Source organism: Camarhynchus parvulus, chromosome 1 (assembly GCF_901933205.1).
Source record: "Camarhynchus parvulus chromosome 1, STF_HiC, whole genome shotgun sequence".
Taxonomy (NCBI): Eukaryota; Metazoa; Chordata; class Aves; order Passeriformes; family Thraupidae; genus Camarhynchus; species Camarhynchus parvulus.
In genome coordinates this window covers 904,615-923,394 of record NC_044571.1, presented here as the reverse complement: position 1 = coordinate 923,394, position 18,780 = coordinate 904,615, and the positions used below count along the sequence as shown (strand labels likewise).

The 18,780-nt window shown below is 50.2% G+C and overlaps 1 protein-coding gene across 4 annotated transcripts in view; it reads left to right on the top strand.

Annotated features, from left to right (window-relative positions):
* SON (SON DNA binding protein) overlaps positions 1-17,706 on the top strand; it is a 37,676-nt gene extending 19,970 nt beyond the window's left edge. For 2 of the 4 annotated variants that reach the window (XM_030947075.1, XM_030946986.1), the window contains exons 6-12: positions 410-601; positions 4,689-4,799; positions 5,295-5,411; positions 12,078-12,225; positions 15,149-15,217; positions 15,292-15,407; positions 15,480-16,100. In XM_030947075.1, coding sequence (XP_030802935.1) covers positions 410-601; positions 4,689-4,799; positions 5,295-5,411; positions 12,078-12,225; positions 15,149-15,217; positions 15,292-15,407; positions 15,480-16,094 — 1,368 coding nt within the window. In that variant the 3' untranslated portion in view covers positions 16,095-16,100. The other 2 variants (XR_004060678.1, XM_030947163.1) reach the window with 2 other exon arrangements.
* Positions 17,707-18,780: the final 1,074 nt, after the last annotated feature.

The following is an 18,780-nucleotide window of genomic DNA, read 5'->3' as shown; positions in this document are numbered from 1 at the left end:
GGCTGCTGCTAAAAATAGGCCAGGATGGAAACCCAAATGCTGAGAGCTGTTTTCTCTCCACTCATGGGCAGCTTTTGATCACAGGCCATGTTTTTTGCTGCCCAGGATTTTCACCTTGGAGCTTTCCATACAAAATACCTGGTGGTTGTTCTCAAGGTGAATGGGTCAGCTGGGAGAGGAGATCAGGGATTTTGGGTTGCTGAAGTTGTTTTTTAGGGTTTTTTATCTTCTCTGATAGCACAGTTTGTGGTCACTTGTGTGTTTTTAGGGCTGTGCCAAAATGATGAATTATAAAGGCTTATTACTCTAGAGTGAGTAAAAAACCAAATCCCAGGTGTTTGCAACAAAACCACCTCAAGACTCGTGGCTGTTTTCAAGCCTGAACCTTTTCTCATGTTATTTCTTTCAGACTCCCAGCATAAAACCAGCACCACCACCCCAACCAAAAAACCAGGTCAGCCTGTCCAAGGAATTCCCTGTGTCCTCTGGGTCTCAGCATAGGAAGAAGGAGGCAGACAGTGTGTATGGAGAGTGGGTTCCCGTGGACAAGAACGGCAAAGATGACGGCAAGGACGACGTTTTCCCCAAGCCAGCCATTGAGGTAAGGAAGGCAAGGAGAGCGTATCATGTAAGAAAACCAAAACCATCACCTGGGCAGTCTGGTACCCAACTGCAGTCTGGGAAAAAAAAAAAAGGCACTTAAAAGGGTAGTGCCTAACACTGCACTAAGCTGAGGAGCTGAGCTCTGCTTCCTCCAGAAGTGGGCAGTGGTGAAGCAGCCTGCACCCATCCTGCTTCTGGCAGCTGGTGGCTTCTTGGTCTCAACAGAATTTAAACTGTAGCTGGAAGGTGAAAAAACTTCCTCGTTCAGTTTCCTGCAGAGGTTAATTAATAATACCTTGAGATTTGCACAATAATGTGTGTAGTGCTAATTAAAGTTGTCCCACCAGTCTTAGAACAAGAACATCACACTGGAATGTAATCAATTAAAACTTGAAAGTCACTTCCTCTGGATGTATTCATTTTTTTAGCTTTCCAGTCATATTTTCTCCGATGGCTGTCTTGCATGTGGCCTTCCAAAGGAGAATCTAATTATATGGATAATGAACTAAAAACACCAAAGCAAGTGTTTTTCCCCTTGAAATTTCTTCTAAAGAACGTTTCTGGGGGCTGTTGTAATTAATTAAATTAAATATTTAAGAGAGATGTTAGTATTTTTAAGTGTGTGTTGCCTCAGTGCACCTGCAGCCTTGTTCTCACACCTTCCAAAGCCAAACCCCAAAGCCTCCCCATCAATTTCTGACAAAGCCATCTCAGCACTTGGTGCATTTTGTTTCTCAAGACCTTTCTGATACTGGTCAGTTCACTCCCTGAGGCACAGAAGGGAATTTTCTTCTGGATCTTCTACAGCACCAAAAGCGCAGAGGGTACAACTTAGCCAGCATTTTCATGGAATCCCTCAGAATTTGATGGTTGGGCACCCAGGTCCTCAGCACAGGTGGGAGCTGCACTTTGGGCTCTCCTGCTCCAGTAAAACCCTGAGATGTTTGTGGAGAATGTCATTCCCAGTTTCATTGCAGTAAATATATTTAACATAACTTCCTTTCCTTTCTGTTGTGTGTACCTTTACAAATGCCTGTAACTATGTTGTCTGTTTTTACATTTTGTAAATAAATATTTTTATTTGCCTTTACCTTAACTTGGTTTGTGTTAAGGGTGATTTCAGGGGTGTTAGCTCCCAGCAGGCTGTTCCATCCATCCCCTGGGGTTTGGGGAGTGCAGGTACAGAACTGCTGTGTGTTTCTCCAGGGAGCCTGACAGGTAACACAGTGCTTCTCTGCTTAATTCTTCCATGTTCAGGAGGACTCTGTGGTGGAAATGGCTCCCTTGGAGCAACATCAGGCAGATCAGCTCCCTTGCTGGGGGAGTAGAGAGCTGGGAGTGCTTGGAACTTTAAGTTTCACCTAGAATTGACCTCCATTTGTTATTGCTGATTTTGCAATACTGTGACAGTTCTGGTGCAAGTCCTGACATGAAACCCCACACAATTGGTTTTGTTGCTGTGTTCTAATTCACATGTTAGCTATGGGCTTGGTCTGAAATGACCCTGCTAGTACATTACAGCTTGTTTTAATAAAACCTGGTGCCTTAAAGGAGTTGTGTGTGGCAGTAGGAGATGGAGGGGAAGGTCTGGAGTGGTCTGAGGGCTCATCATGTCTGTGGCAGGCAGAGACCTCTGAGGAAGGAGTGTTGGAGGTGTAGAGTGCCAGGGTTGGGCCAGCCCAGGGGACTTGTGCTGAGTGCTGGGATCTGAGGCTGCAGTAAAAGCATTCATGGAGCTCCAGAGTGTGTAAAACACCTGCTTTTTATTTGCTTCAGTATTTGTGATTTGTGGGGTGAGTCTGAGAAAGGGAATCAGGCAGGAGAGCTCTGGGAGAGAGCAGCACCTCACTTCCACCTTGACTCAGGAATAACAACAACCTCTTATACCTCAAGCACAGATGGTTTTTTTGCAAGATCCAAAGCTGCCATCGAGTGTTTTGACATAACACAGAGCTGATGGTCTCCAGAATGGAGAAGTGTTTGGGAATTAGCCCAGCAGGGAGTGTTGCTAGGCCCCAGTAAAGCACTAACACACCTCTTTGGCATGGCAGTGGTCCCCTGTGCTTTCATGGACTGCTTCCATGCCTTTGTGTATTGCTGGATTGAAACTTTTGGTGAGTAGAAGAACTTTTCTTTATCTCCTGGACCAGGTTCATAAACAGAGCATTAAATAATTATTTTAAGTATGTGAGAGAAACTTGAAAACTCAGCCAGTGTGCATTTGAAACAGGCATTTTTACATCCTTGCTGTTGTGTGAGGGGATTGTTAGATAAGATTTTAATTCTTCTTGTGCCTTTTTTATGTTCTGTGTGACAAGAAATAAGCACTGAACTCAGTCCAGACACCTGGGACTTGTGGGATTTTGGCTGTTTTGGTCAGTGCCAGACATTCCAGCAGTGATCTTCCCAATTAGAAACATTTTTGTCCTAAACACCGTCAAAAAAACCCTCATCTTAAAATCAGATTTAATAGAGCACAAAAGCAATTCCTGTGTTTGGTGCCATTGTAGGTGTTCATATCTGTCTCTTCCTTTCAGTATTTGCTGAATTCTTGAGGGTTGCTGGGACAGGCTTTGTGGTTTAGCAGTGTTTGTTTTCTTCAGCTGAGTCAATTTTAAAGGAGTTTCAGTTTCTCCTCCTGGCCCTTTAGTACAAAATGTGTTAGAGGTAGAGCTTCTGGCAGCAGAAGAGGCAAGGCTTTTACAAAGCAAATGAAATGAAGTTCAGGGTAACCCATCACCTTGATGTGTGTGTGCCAACTGCATTTCTGATTATTGGGTTTCTGCTGTGCCTCAAACTGTCCCAGCCCTTCCAGCTTCTGTCACATCACAAGAAATTCCATTTGTCTTTGCACACTCTTCCCTTCCTGCTTTCCAAAGAGAATGATCCATAAGGCACATCCTTTGAGGAGCAGGGCACAGGGATTTTATAAAGCAGCTGCACAGCAGCCAGAATTCATTACAGCCCCAAATGTTGTGGATTTCTCTCCCGTGGCTTTGCCCACAGTGAAGGTTTGCAGAGAGCTCCTTTGTGTATTTCACATTTTCACCAAGTCACTCTGCACCATCATTTCAAATTTATTTTTCTTTATATTTTACTGCAGCTCAGCAGCACAGATGTAGATAATTCTTTCCAAAGCAGTGGATTCTGTGAGCTCACAGCCTGGTTTTACAGGATCCCTGGGGCTGGCAAAGCCCTGCCAGCTGTGCCCCATGGGCACCTTGTCCCCAGCCCAGAGCACTCAGTGCCACCTCCAGGGCACACCTGCAGGGATGGGCACTGCAAAGCTCCCTGGGCAGCCCCTGCCAAGGCCTGAGCTCCCTTTCCATGGGCAAATTGCTGCTGCTGGCCCAGCTGAGCCTGCCCTGGCCCAGCCTGAGGCCGTTCCCTCTGCTCCTGTCCCTGTGCCCTGGGAGCAGAGCCCGACCCCCCCGGCTGTGCCCTCCTGGCAGGGACTTGTGCAGAGCCACAAGGGCCCCTGAGCCTCCTTTGCTCCAGCCTCAGCCCCTTCCCTGCTCCCTCAGCTCCTCCTGGGGCTCCAGCCCCTTCCCCATCTTCATTCACTTCTGGTTTGGGCTGGAGAGGAAAATTTGAAACACTAAAGTCAAGATTGTTGAATGCATCTGATTCATGCTGGAATTACTTTCTACAGACAAGCTTTAGTGGTTCTTAGTAGCAGAGTGCTCATGTGAACAGCTCTGCATGAGTTTTTAGTTAAATTGCATTTAATTCTGTTGGTTAAGATCTCATTGAACAGTAAAATGCTTCTCTGTTTATTACACACCAGAATTTGTTGTGACAAACAGTTCTTAGAAAATAAGTCATTGGATATTTTGTGTGTGCAGGTGATTTTAAATCACCAGGGTGTTACAGTTTAAATTCAGACTTGTCTTTGTTCAGGAAAGCCCATCTTGTGTGGATTTAAGTAGTCCCAGGATTTCCATCACATTGTCTTTTTCTTTGTCAAACCAACAATTCACTCTGTAACCCCACTTGGTAGCACTGATTCTCCAGCAGCTTTTTCCAGCTCAAATGGACACTGTTGTGCTCTGCTGTGTTTTTACAAATGCTCTTTTTCCTCCTAGTGTGTGGACATAACCACAGCCATGAACGACAGAGCAGTGGCCCAGAAGAGGCTCAATGAGAACTCCTTTGACCTGGAGGCCATGTGCATGCTGAACCGGGCACAGGAGCAGGTGAGCTGGGGCCTTTAGCAGCATTTGGGGAGCTTGAGGGAAATCAGGGTTTTCCTTTCATGGCAGCTGGTTTTCCTCTCCTCTTTAAGTTTGGAAACTCAGCTGTGGGCCAGTGTTTCAAATTCTGCACTTCTGACCCTGAGTTTTGATAAGCTCCTTTGTTTATTCTGTGTTTGCACCCAAGTCACTCTGAAACATAGTTTCAAATTTAATTTTCTTTAAATTTTGTAGTAGTTCAGCAGCACAGATGTCGGTAATTCTTTCCAAAACAGTGGATTCAGCAGTTCTGGGGATGAGGAGACCCCAAACTGGCTGGAGTTGGAGCTCAGGTTTCAGGGTGACCATTCAGATGCTCAGATTTTGGTAGCACCCACTTTCATCCGAGCGTCAGTGAGCACACCAAATCCCAACAACATGCTGTGAAAATTCCTGAGGGGGTGCAGAGGGAATGTGGAGCTGTCAGTGCTGGTCTCAGTGTGGGTTTTGCCGTTGCAGATCGATGCCTGGGCTCAGTCCAACTCCATCCCCGGGCAGTTCACGGGCAGCACCGGCGCACAGATCCTGTCCTCGGACGAGCTCACCAACAGCGGGCCCCAGGCGTGGATCCGAAAGGTAGAAGTGACACAGCCACTGCTGTCCCAGCAGTGACCACACTGACAGCAGCCAAGGATTGCACAGTGCACCACGAGTGCCTCACCCTGTGGCAGAGCATGTGCCCAGTGCAGCAGGCTGGGCTCAGTCCCTGTCCCTCGGTGTCACCGGCGAGGTGTGACCGGCCAGACACAGCCTGCCACTGCCAGGACGCTGCTGTGCTGGCAGTGGCACATCCCTCCCTGCTGTGCTGGCAGTGGCACATCCCTCCCTGCCTCCCTGGCACTGGGACATGCCGGGCAGGGTTGATCCTGCTGCTGTTGAAATCAGCTTTTTGTTATCAGCTTCAGCGAACCAAAGTCCAAACTGCCCTTGGGTTGTCTCTGGTTGCTCCTTTGCCTCTCTCTGCATCACCAGGGTTTTCTGGGAGCCAGAGATGTGGAGGATTAAAGCAGGAGTTGCAGTTAATAAGTTCCTCTGACTCTGATATTGTTGAGGTGCAGTGCAGTAGTTCCCTGTTGCTGTGGGTTATCACTGGCTGATTTTGGGGTGTGCTGCGTCCTCCATCCGTGTGTTCTGTACATTCAGTTACTCAGGCTGCACCTTTGCCTGTGAACACTGATCTGGTGCTCTGTCAGGAAGGAGATCTGAGGAGCTCCACCTTGCAGGCACAAGGAATAAGGAGTTAAGCTGGTCAGTGTGGCAGGTGCTGCAGCTGAGTCTGTGTCAGCTTGGGTTGGGACACCCTCCAAGCTGGGAGGTCAGATCTGAGGCTGAGGTGGAATTTTCCATAAAAGTTGGTGTCAGCTGAGCACAAAAGTCTGGAATTACAATATCCTGAAAATAGAAACATTTTTTGCCAGGATTCACTAACTTGTTTTCCACTTCATATAGCCAAGCAGTGCAGAGAGTCAGGGAACACAGACTTTGTTCACTGGCCAGATGGGAATCTTCTGGGATCTTGCCAGTGTTAATGCAGAATGTGCATGATAAAGTCTGATTTTAACAGCTGTGAACAACTGAGATTGTAGCAGAGTGCTGCCTTTGATGAAGACAATCCTTGTTCTGGCAGAGGGAACTGTGAAGCACGGGGATGTGTTGGTGAGGAAGGAGTTTTCCCACTGAGGGGCTTGGGAAAGGAGATCAGCAGGGCTGTGAGGGGAGGGTTCTCCTGAATGAGTTCTCCTGAATGGGTTCCCAAGGCCCTGGAAAGGGAGCAGCTCTGAGCAGCTCTTTCCCAAACCTCCTCCCTGGGGTCTCCTGTGATGGCAGTGGCAGGAGGGGCTGCTCACAAGGGTGAAGTGGAAAGGGCCAGGTGTGATTTTCCTGTCCTCCAGCTTCACTCTGGGATCTGCTTTAAAGCAGCCCAGCTAAACAAACCAAAATAACAGCCAAAAAAAAAAACCAGATACAAGCCAAACAAAATGCTTCAAGGGAAGAGAATGGGAGAAGAGTGTGGTCTGTGCTTGTGGACACGACTGCTGCAAGGAGCAGAGGAACGTTGGAACATTTTGTTGGATCTGGGCTCAGTGAGGCAGCAGCAGCTCTCCTGCCCTGCCCAGAGCTGGGAATGTGCTGTGGTCACAGTGCAGGCTCTGGGGCTGGGCACAGAGGAGGCTCCTGCTGGCAGCAGGAGGAGTTGGAGGTGAGGACAAAGTCCTCTCCCTGCCCTGCACTCCTCAGCTGCTCTCCTGCTCTGCCAGGGGATCCCAGAGCTGCTCAGAGGTGCCCTGAGGCTCCAGGAATGGTGGGAAAGCCTCACACAGCTTCATGTGGAGTCCTGCTGTGGCTGCAGGAGGGTTTCACAGGAAGGAGCAGGGATGTGGTTCTGAATCCATGTTATTTTCCTCAGGGACAGGAACACAAACCAGCCATGAAGTGCAAAGAACTGGTTGTGTGTTACTTGGACACCTGAAATTGTGTTACAATGATCAGTTACCAAGTCAGGCTTGTGCTCCCTCTTTGGCCTAAAAACTGTGTCTTAACATAAAAAAATCAGATCTTTTCACTCAGGCCAGGAGTTGGACTTTGATCCTTATGGGTCACTTCCAGCTGGGGATGTTCTGTGTTTGTGAGGGTTTGTCTGCCTGCAGGGCTGTGCAGTTTCCTGGGGATGCTGTGGCTGTGATGAGTGCACATTTCTGGCTGAGGCTGTTTGCTGAAGGCATTTCCCTTGGCACTTTGCCGTGGGAGGAGCTGGGACCATCCAGCACAGACTGAGCCTGTGGCAGCCACTCCATCTGGGTGTGAGGAAAGGAGGAGTTAGAGCAGGCACAGGCACTGGGTGTGACAGAGCTCACCACAGCCCCAGGGAGCTGGAACAGGAGAGTGACTCAGGAGGGCAGCAGGGGACTTGGGGAATTTGCTGAGCTCTGTCTTCACTTTGCATTTTGTGGATTTCACCTTTTCTTGGCCTTTCTCAGTGACTCTGGAGAGGAAATGTGCACTCAAACCAGACTCAGAATCTCAGTTTGGGAATTAGGAACTGCAGGGTTTCATGTGGAGCACTGGGGTGGGGACATAAGTAGCAATAAGGTTTATGTGTTTAATTCCTGGACTAATTAATTCTTGGTGTTCATGTGCAGGAGCCTGAGCAGGGTCCATAAAAGAGTGATGTGGTGTTAGGTATAAAAAAATTTATGAACAATCTCACCTTTCTCTTTGAAAAAGTGGCTTCTGTTTCAGTTTGTCACCATCAGTGTAATCAGTTCACAAATGTGACTCATCTTTTCTGAAGGTTGCTTCTATTTTTATTCCCTTTTTCCTTCCAAACACACTGTGCTGCTGAAGAAATGGCAGAGCAAGTGGTCAAATATTTTTTGTTTCTCCAAGCAAATTCTGTTGAGGTCTGTTTACTCCCCCTTTCCCAGACTCACCCCTTGGTTCTGGATTTATCAGCTCAATTCTGGAGCCTGAACTTGCTCCCCAAACCCAGGGCTGTGCTCAGGGGTGGCCCTGGGGAGCTGCTGGGTCACTCACTTGTGCAGAAAGTTCTGGAAAGTGCAAACCTCCCTTCCATTCTTGCAGGCACAAGGAGCTTTCCTTGGGAGCCAGGCTCACGTGGCAGGGCAGAGCAGCTCTGTGCTCACTAGGGACTGATCTTGGCAATGAGGAATTGTTCCCTGGCAGGGTGGGCAGGCCCTGGCACAGGGTGCCCAGAGCAGCTGGGGCTGCCCCTGGATCCCTGGCAGTGCCCAAGGCCAGGCTGGACACTGGGGACACTGGGAGGTGTCCCTGCCATGGCAGGGGTGGCACTGGATGATCCTTGAGGTCCCTCCTGACCCAAGTCAGTCTGGAATTCCATGATTCCATGGGAGGTGAGTTTGCTGGACTGGCTGCCCTCTTTCCCAGCCATGCCTTTGTCCCTGCTGTTGTCAGGAGCTGTGAGCAGCACCTGCAGGTGCCTGGGAGCACAGGGCTTGTGAGGCATCTGCTGGGCTTCTTCAGCAAGGGATTCCTGCTCCTGTCTCTGGGGAGGATTGGGACTGCTGCTGAAAGGGCCAGAGCATCTTCCAGTTCAGCACCCAGCCCAGATTCCCTTGCTCAGGATCCCTGCAGGGAGCCACAGGGAGCAGACCAGAGCTCCAGGAGCGTTTGGAGCTCCCAGGGATGCCAGGCTGGGATTGTTGGGCTGTGCAAGACCAGGAGCTGGACTTGGATGGTCCTTGTGGGTCCCTTCCCACCCAGGAGATGCTGGGATTTAATGGGAAATTCTGCCTGGCACAAGTTTTTCCAAAGCAATGCTTGTTCCTGGGACTTGAACTTCCCTGGAGTTCAGCCTTTAGTCCTGCCCTGAACTGCCACCCCTGCCTTCAAGGCTTTGTTGTCTTTGCTTCCTAAATTGTTACTGCAAAGAGTCAGCCTGAGGAATCAGCAAGAAAGTTAATTAAAACTGCTCTAAAGCCTCTGGAGGAATCAGGTTTTACCTTCTCTTTAAAGCAAGTGCTGACACAAGAATGTGGCTCTTGAGTGTCTCCGTGTGTTGGCAGAATGGAAGTGGGATTTCATGGAATTTAGAGCTCAAAATATAAGGAAAAAAGTATCAAATTGTTCCTCAAATTAAGATCAGGGAATGAAAGAGAAATGCTTTTGTGAATAACGAGTTAGTTCTGACAGCAGTAACAAATGCTCAGAAACCTGGGGCTTCTTGTATTCCATCCCTTTAATTTGTATCTGCAAAGGTCCAGAGCTGCTCAGGAGTTTTTGGGAGACTCACCCTTGGATGGTTTTTAAAATGAGAAGAATTGTGCCTCTTGCCTACTTGCTTTTGTGAACATTTCTGTTGCTTCTGTGGTTTTCAGTGAATTCCAAACCCAGCACCAGTTTTATCCCCACTCATTAAATCATGGGCTGAGGGAAGTTGGCTGTTACTGAGCTACAAAAAAATACAATGTACAGGTGGCATTAGAGGTTTACATTCACTTCATTATTAAAAGGAAAAAAAAAAACCAAAAAACCAGAATAAAAATGCAGGAACTTTTTCCTTGCTGCAGACCTTTGCTTCCTCAGAGACCTGAGTCCAAGGGAGCTTCTCCTGGCTCCTTTCCCACTGGTACCAGCATTCCTTCCCCATGCCTTTTAGTGGGATACACAAGTGTTTGTGTGTTCTGGAATTAAATTATTATTAATAATAATTATTATTAATAATAATAAACGTGTAAGTCATGGCCGTGCTGGTTCTGTTGGTCACATTGAAGAGTCAGCACAAAGTTCCTGCTGCAGTTCCCCCCCAGGATCCTGAACTCACCATGGAAGGGATGCTTTAACAAACGGCCCTTGGGAACCTAGAACTTCCCAGTTCCAGTTTCTGGAGTTTGTTCAGGCTCTGCTAATTCCTCTGTAGGAGCTCAGGGCTTTGAGCAGGACCAGGATCTTTGGGTTCTGCTCTGTCCTTGCTGCACCGTGAGCCAGGCGTGTCCAGGGGTTTGGGAAAGCCGAGGGAGCCGCAGTGACCTCAGCAGGAGCTTGCGCTGTGTCCTTTGTGAACTGACCACACCCCGTGGTGCTGCAACAGCCAGGGAGCCAAATCCTGCTCCCAGCAGGAGCCAGCCCAGCTGCAGAGCCTGCAGGGAGCTGCTCTTGCAGGATGTTCCTGGAGAAGACGGGAGGAGGGAGTGGGAACTGAGGGAAGGGCTCTGGAGGGGTGAGGATGCTGTGTCTGAGGGGCTGGCTCTGCACCAGCCCCAGCTCTGCTCCTCCAGCCTCGTGGATCCATGTGGATCCACACAGGGATTTCCTGGCCCAGGCAGAGTTTGGGAGCATTCCTGGCACAGCCTCCAGCAAGGCTTTCCTGTCACACTTCTGCCAGCCTGCAGCGTGGGGGCCGGACACGGACACGTGCAGGGAATCCCTGAGGAACACACGGTCTGCCAAAGGGAGCCCTGTGGCTTTGTTCCCTGCCCATGGAAACCAGGCCCCTGGGAGCCCTGGGAATCCAGGGAGCCCTGGGAATGCAGGGACCCCTCAGTCCTGCCCTGGTGACAGCCCCAGGCCTGTGCTGAGCTCCAGGAGCTCCCAGGGATGCCCAGGCTGGGATTGCTGGCGCTGTCCGTGCAGGGCCAGCGCTCGGAGCCCGTGGTGCTGATGGGTCCCTTCCAGCTCAGGACACGTGTGACTCTGTGACCTCTGGGGACCTCCTGCCCTGGCAGGCACAGCTCCAAGGGCAGCAGAGCCCCGAGGCTGTGTGGGTGTGCCCGGGCAGCGAGCCAGCCCTGCCCGGCTGTGTGGGGCAGGCAAAGCCAGGCTCTGCTGTGATGGAAATGCTTGACTTGCTTTGGGGTCAGCGGGGGGGCACGAGAGATGATAGTTCACAGAATAACCTGTGAACTTTCACCCCTCTATATGGAAACTTGTTTCAGGGTCAAATCCTTGTAGCCGCCTTCTTGCCACGGTCAGTGCCAGCCCTACTATTCACAACACTGCGGCCAGCGAGGCCTAGGTACGTAACATTTAAGGAGTTTTTACAGTTCTTTACATCAAAGCAGATGTTTAAACTTTCTGTTGATAAGCTTTCACCGTTTAACAACTTTTGTTAATGCTCATTTGAAAGAATGTGACGGCTGCTGCTGCTAAACTGGGGGGCCAAGCGCCTTTTTCCGTTAAAATAACGAGAGGGGAAAGCAAAAGCTGTTTGTTCCATGTGGAATTTCAGAGTAGAACTTGAATGTGCAACTGCTGTGTAATGAATCAGGTGGGGAGAGGTTTTTTTTTTTAGATTTAAATCCGCCTAAACAGCCTGTGAATGTCATGACTAAATGTGCTTGTGTTCTGTTGGACGAGGAGGTGCCCTGGCACAGCTGTGCCGGGATCAGTTCCCACTTCCCGAGCTGAGGACATCTCTGGGATCAGGGCAGAGTCTTTAGAGCCTTTAGAGTCTCTAGGTTGTTGCTTGGTTAAACACATCTGTCTGCCAAGGGTCACTGCCACTTTGGGATCACCTTAGACTTTTCCTAAGTTGTTCTTTTTTGCCAAACATTGATTTGTGTCTCGTGTGTCCGCGTGAATTCCGGGTTCCACGCACTGGTTTGGGCTAAAAATCCACAGAGCTCAGGTGGATTTTTTTATTTATTTTTATTTTTAATTGAGTCTGTGAAAAGTTGTTAGAAACATTTTTTGGAAGTTCCCACTTCTTACTTAAAATCCCAGCGCTAACTTTAGGCCTTGTTTTACTTCTCTTTTTCTGGATAGGATCAGTTCTTAAGAGCAGCCCCTGTAACTGGAGGAATGGGAGCTCAGCTGATGAGGAAGATGGGCTGGAGAGAAGGAGAAGGCCTTGGGAAGAACAAGGAAGGCAGCGTTGAGCCCATCATGGTGGACTTCAAGACAGATCGAAAAGGTGAGTCCTGCCTCAGAGATGTTAGTGGCTTCTCAGCTCTCAGCTGCCTGCAGAGGGCAGAGGCCCCTGGGAGCAGGAGGTTTTGTCTGGGGGGCTTCACTGGCACATGAGCAGGTTCTGGGATTTTGCCTCAGGTTTGCCAAGGCCTGGGCTCAGTCCAAAGCTTTGTCCTTGTGGAAAAGCTGCAGTGGTGGTGGCTCTGGAGAAAGTGGCTGGAGCAGGAGCAGGGCTAGAAGATGGAACAGTGGGGTCAGTGTAACAGAGAGGTGAGGACAGAGCTGAGAGCCCCAAAGCTGAGCGTTGTCACTGACTCACACTCAGGGCTTTGGGGCTTCCCTGGGGATTCTGGTCCCTTTTTTGTCCCTCATTTCCCTGCTGTTCATCTCCAGCCTGATCCTGCTGAAGGCTCATCCTCAGGGCTGCTTCCAGAGGCAGCTTTAGCCTCCACTTTCCCTGGAAACCTCCCCTGTTTTCCATGGTTTCCTGTCCATGGCCACAGGGGAGAACTCTCTTGGTGCAGCAGAACCATCCAGTGCTGCTGCTCCTTCAGCTTGGCCACTGAGGTTTGTGTGCTGGGTGCTGCTGGAGATTCTCCATGTGAAACACCTTTTGCTTTAAATCCAAAATTCAGCAGTCAGGATTTCTAATTTCATTGTTCTGCTGTGCATGGAACAAAACAACAACCTCCACACTGACTGTGGGACAGATTCCTGTCTGTGGGACAGATTCTTGCTGTTCTAAAGATTCCTTCTGCACCAGGAAGCTTCAATCCCATCTCAAAGCAAGGGGTGGAAACACTCAGAATTTTCATTTCAAGCCATTGGATGGGGCTTGGGGCACCCTGGGACAGTGGAAGGTGTCCCTGCCCATGGCACTGGATGGGCTTTAAGGTCCCTTCCCACCCACACCATTCTGGGATTTCAGGACTTGTGTTGGCTTTTGTCACTGCTCAGAATTGAGCTTGGAATGGCCAAACCCCTCACGTGTTTTCCTTTACAACCTTTCTGTGTAAAGAAAGAAATGCAACCCCAAAGGTGCCTGGTGGCAGTGATTGCCAAGGGCTCCTCCTGGCCTCTGAGAGTCATCTGAGACCAGGGCCACCCTCCAGACAGCCCAGCTGGGCTTTGGATTCCCTGCTTGTGAAATACTTCTGCTCATGTGCAGCCTCACCTGAGCATTCCCACAAAAGTTGTGCCTGGATGCAGAATTCCCTCTGCTCTTGGGCCACCCGGGTCTGTGGCACAGGGGGAGGAGGGGCAGGAGGTGTCCTGCTCACAGAAAGGCAGGAAACATGATTATATAATATATAATATATATCTTGTATATTGTATATATTATATACTATCGTATATATTATATATATTATATATATTAAGGACAAGGGATTATATATATTATTATATATTATATAATATATTTAGGGATTATATATTGAGGACAAGTTGTTTTTCAGACATCTGTGTTCTTGGGTGATTAAATGGGTAAAACACACTTTTTTTTTTTTAAACTTCTGTGTAGAGTTTTAAAGTTCACAGTGTTTGACAGGAAGGCTGTTATTAACCCACTACCCAGGTTTGTTTTGTAAGGAATTTATTAGACATTTTTCAGTGTATAAAATAGTATTTTATTTTCTAAATATTAAAAGTTATATTTTAATAATTATTAAAATATCTATTTTAATAAATATATATTTATAGATATAAACCAGCCCCCAGTAAAATACAATTCCTGGTCTCAGGAAGTGACTCAGGAGGCTGCAGCTTGTTTGAAATTCCCAGCTGAGGTCCCAGAGACAGGAGGTGGAGTGTCAGGGACTCAGCAGCAAGGAGAGAGTTTAATGAGGAGGATGAGAATCCCTTGTTGGGTTTGGGTTTGAAATTCTGTGAAGGGGGAAACCCTCAGCCTTTCCTTCAGGCTTTGTCTCTGATGGCTTCATGCCCCTTGGGAAGGCCCTGCTTAGGGGCTGCAGGAATATTGGGATGATTATCTGGTGAGGAGGGAAGGATTTTCCAGTAAAGCAAAAGAAACCCAAATGCCACCCACAAAAGCTGAAGGAACAGGAAGACACTGGAAGCAATTGCAGTATCTCCCTGTCTTTATTCACCAAAGCCACAGCAGGAAAACTGGAGGTAAGAAACAAAGGAATATTGAAAGGTTGAAGTCTGAGAGTGGCAAAATCCATGGGGAGAAACTTGAGTTTCTCTGGTGGATTGTCCCTGGAATTTCAGACATTTCTGGCAATTCTTCAGTTCATTTCTTGGTCTTGTAAGAGTTTCAGAAGAACAGTGTTGAGCTTTGGTGTTTGCAGTGACTCCAGGAGAGCCTGTGCTCCCTGCAGCCCTTTGGGGCTGTTCCCCTCTGTGCTGCTCTGCTCCCAGGTGGGATGGGGGTCCCAGCTCGGGCTGCTGGAACCCTGTAAATTCAGAGAGCACAGGGAATCCAGGTCCCTGGTGTCACTCCTGGCAGGAGGGGACACAGGGACATCTCTGGATAATGGGAATGGTTCCTGTGCTCCTGTGTCTGTGGCAAACTGAAGGCAGGGGGTGGCTCAGGGCTGCACAAAACAGTGGGAGAATGTTCTTCACTGTCTCCCTTGTTGATTGTTTCTCCAAAGAGGGCATGGAAAACCAGGTTTCCACAGAAAACCAGGTGTTCTCTGCCTTGTGTGAGACTGCTCAGTTTTCTCCTCCTGGCTGCTTTAGTGTCTTCTTTGGGAAGAATGTGCTGATTGGAATGGACGGAACAAGGTGGAGGGTTGAGAGCTGGGTGGAGTCTCCAGGTGTTCCCTGTGATTCTGGTTGTGCTCTGCTGCTGCCTCAGGGGTCAGGGGCAGTGGGGAATGTCAGTGGGGATGGGGAATGTCAGTGGGAACAGGGAATGTCACTGGGAATGGGGAGTGTCATTGTGCCTGTGTTGTTTGCAGGGCTGGTTGCTGTGGGAGAGAAGGCCCAGAAGAGGTCCGGCCATTACGTGGTGATGAAGGATCTTTCAGGTGAGTTTCTTGTCTGGAATGATGCAGTTCCCAGAGGCTGGGTGGGCACTGACCCTGCCATGTGTGTGTGCCAGGGAAGCACCCGGTGTCTGCGCTGATGGAGATCTGCAACAAGAGGAGGTGGACGCCCCCCGAGTTCGTGCTGGTGGACGACAGTGGGCCTGATCACCGCAAACATTTCATCTTCAAGGTGGGTCTGGGCTGCCTGCCCCTGTGCTGCTTTCTCTTTGCCAGGGGTGAAATCCATGTTTCTGTTTGATAGAAACACCTCACGGGGCTGGCTGAGGATGGTGGAGCCGTCTCGGTGCTGGAACGTGCAAGTCCTGTTCCTGGAAAGGCCAAACCGAGTCCCTGGAGCACTTTATTCTGGGATCCCAGGGCTGGAGCCCCTCTGAGGCCAGGCTTGGAGAGCTGGGGGTGCTCACCTGGAGGAGGGAAGGCTCCAGTGAGACCTCAGAGCTCCTTGCCGGCCCTAAAGGGGCTCCAGCAGAGCTGGAGAGGGACTGGGGACAAGGGCTGGAGGGGTAGGACACCGGGAATGGCTTCCCTCTGCCAGAGGACAGGCCTTGATGGGATGTTGGGAATTAGGAATTCCCTGGCAGGGTGGGCAGGCCCTGGCACAGGGAGCCCAGGGCAGCTGTTGCTGCCCCTGGGTCCCTGGCAGGGCCCAAGGCCGCTGGGGCTTGGAGCATCCCTGCACAGTGGAAGGTGCCCCTGCCACGGCAGGGGTGGCACTGGCTGGGCTGTGAGGTCCCTCCCAGCCCCGAGCACGGTGGCATCCCCTGCAATGCCCTTGCTGACAGGCAGCCATGGGATCTGTGTCCCTAAAAAGGAGCTGCCCAGAGTGTGCCTGGGGCAGGCACGGCCCCCTCGCTAACCCCTGGTTCCCCCGTGCCAGGTGAGAGTCAATGGCAACGAGTACAGGCCCACCTTTGCCAGCCTTAACAAGAAGCACGCGAAAGCCACGGCGGCCACGGCGGCGCTGCAGGCCATGGGACTCGTACCAAAGGAAAGCATGGTCAATACCACCATGTTCAGGAGTGCCTCACACCGCTAAGCTTGGCTTTACTGGGACACTGGTTCTGAGCATTTTACTCTGCACAAGAAATGGTATTTGCCCCTCTCATGTTGTAAATACATCGGCGATTCCCACCTTGTAAAAACTGTACAGACACCCGCAGGTTTTTCTTTTGTACCATCCAAATGTATTTAAATCATACTTAGTTTTTGGTATGTTTATATTGTTTACATTAGTGATGTAATTATTTCTTAAACGACTAAATCAGACGACAGACTCTGGAGGCATCAGAAATCCAGACCCTTGGCTGAAGCTCCTGCAGTTCCTCTCCTGTCAGAGCGTTGACCCTTTCTTTGATACAGTTTTGTAGTGGCTGCAGAGTCCCCTGGGCTCGGGGAGGTGCTGGGGACACCCGGGGGCCGTGCCCGGGCGCTGCCCCTCGGTGCCACCCCAGGACAGCCGGGGGGACGCGGAGGCTCGGGCACGGCCCGGCCCAGCCTCCCGGGGGGAGCTGCTCTTCCCAACCAGTGAATCCACTGCCTGATGCTGATTGTACGGATTTGTGGTTCATGTGAATTTTAAACTCTTTAACAAATCTACAACTGGATTTGGGGGGGAGGGAGGGGGTAGAATGACGCTTCAATTGTTGTACCCAACTTGGTCAATAAAGCAGCACAAGTTCATAATCTTCACCCCTGGTCAGTAAACAGTAATTCCAAGGGATGCCAAGCCAGGAAACAGGAATTTAAACACGGCAGAATGTCTTTTGCAAGGAACACACACGATACAGAAGTGGCTTTGTGAGGATTCCCAACAGCCATTGGGATGGCAGGAGCAGGTCTGGTGGTTTTTGGTTTTTTTGAACTTTTGCAAAATAACTCCTTGGGATGCAATGTTGAGGATAAGGATCCTCTGCTCTCAAGGAGCCTGATTCAGAGTTTGGGCAGTTGGACAGCAGAGAGGATGTAGAAAGCTTTTCCTGCTTTTTATTTTATTTTTTATTTAAGAAGCATTAATCTTTGATCTGTGTGCACGTGGGACTGGAAGGGGCAGTGCACCCTCCCTGAGGGATCTGAGTTAGGAGCAGGCTGCCAGGATTTCTGCACTGGGGTCATTCGGGGGCTTGTCCCAGACAAGTCTTTGTGAGGTGTGAACCTGAGCTGGGTTTGGGGACAGAACAAACCCAGCCAGGCTGCTCAGGCCTCACATGAGGGACCCTTTGGCCATGGAGGTCCATGGAGCTGAGGAATTCCTGGTGCCTGGAGCCCTGTGGATCCTGTCAGTGTCACAGAACGTGGAGTCTCCTTGCTCTGCAGGGACAAGGGTTGGTGTTTCCTGTGCAGCAGAGAGTTGGCGTTGGTTGGGAGACAGAAAAGCCCCTGTGAGTCTGTCCAAGCACTCCAAAAATGCTTCAGTTGATCTTCATTTCATGGACGTTGTTGTCTTGAATTAAACTTTTTTCCCTTTGGCATCTCGCCTTTGGTCTCTGACTAAACATGTGGAGCTTGTCCTGCAAGTGCTTGGGAGGTGTGAAATCCCAGGAGATCTGGGAGGAGGCACCCTGCAGGTGCTGGGGGGTGTCTGGCTCCACCCCGGGGCTGGAGCAGCTCCCTCCACACTCAGTGGCTTGGCAGAGCTCAGGCCTTGCAGCTGCTGAGGACTCTTCATGGCAGCCTCAGAATTCACAGCTGGACACCATCAAATTTGGGAATGTACAACCCCCTGTACTTGTTTGCTTCCTTTGTCTATATCCCTGTTTTCCATGTATAAGGTAAAGACCTGAGTTCTCTCCCAGCAGCAGAGAAATCCTGTCCCACTAAAGACTCCATTTGAAAAGTAACTACTCAGAAAGGTCTGGATTTCGTGGCTTAAAGCTGGGGGATCTGTGTGTTCCCTGGAGCCACATATCCTTCAGGAGCAGCCCTGCATCCTGGAGCAGCTGGGATTTGCTCCTGGGGCTGGCAGCTCACAGCAGTTCTGTAGAGCCATGATGAATCACCAAGAGTTGAGCAGAGCTGCATCCCTGCCCCTGCCCAGGCTCAGGGGCTGCTCCCTGCCCTTGTTGGGTTTGTGGGGCTTTGCTGGGTGATCCCAGAGCCCAGGGGCAGCAGCAGGGAAAGCTGAGCTTTGCTGCCCATGGCTTCAGTTCTAGTGAGGAACACCAGATTATAGAAATACAGCTGGAGAGTACAAACACGAGTTGGTTCCACTTCCCACTCAGCTGTGGCATTCCCTGCTGCAGGAATGTGCTCAGGCAAGGGCTGTGGGAAAGTGCCACCCTCCCCAAGAGGCCTGGGAGCCTCTGCCTGCAGGGAAACACTCAGGGCACCTGGTCAGACCCTGCTCCTCTTCTGTCTCTGTGACCCATGGAATCCCTGGGGCTGGCACAGCCCTGCCAGCCCATGCAGTGCCAGCTGTGCCCCATGGGCACCTTGTCCCCAGCCCAGAGCACTCAGTGCCACCTCCAGGGCACACCTGCAGGGATGGGCACTGCAAAGCTCCCTGGGCAGCCCCTGCCAAGGCCTGAGCTCCTTTTCCTGGTGCC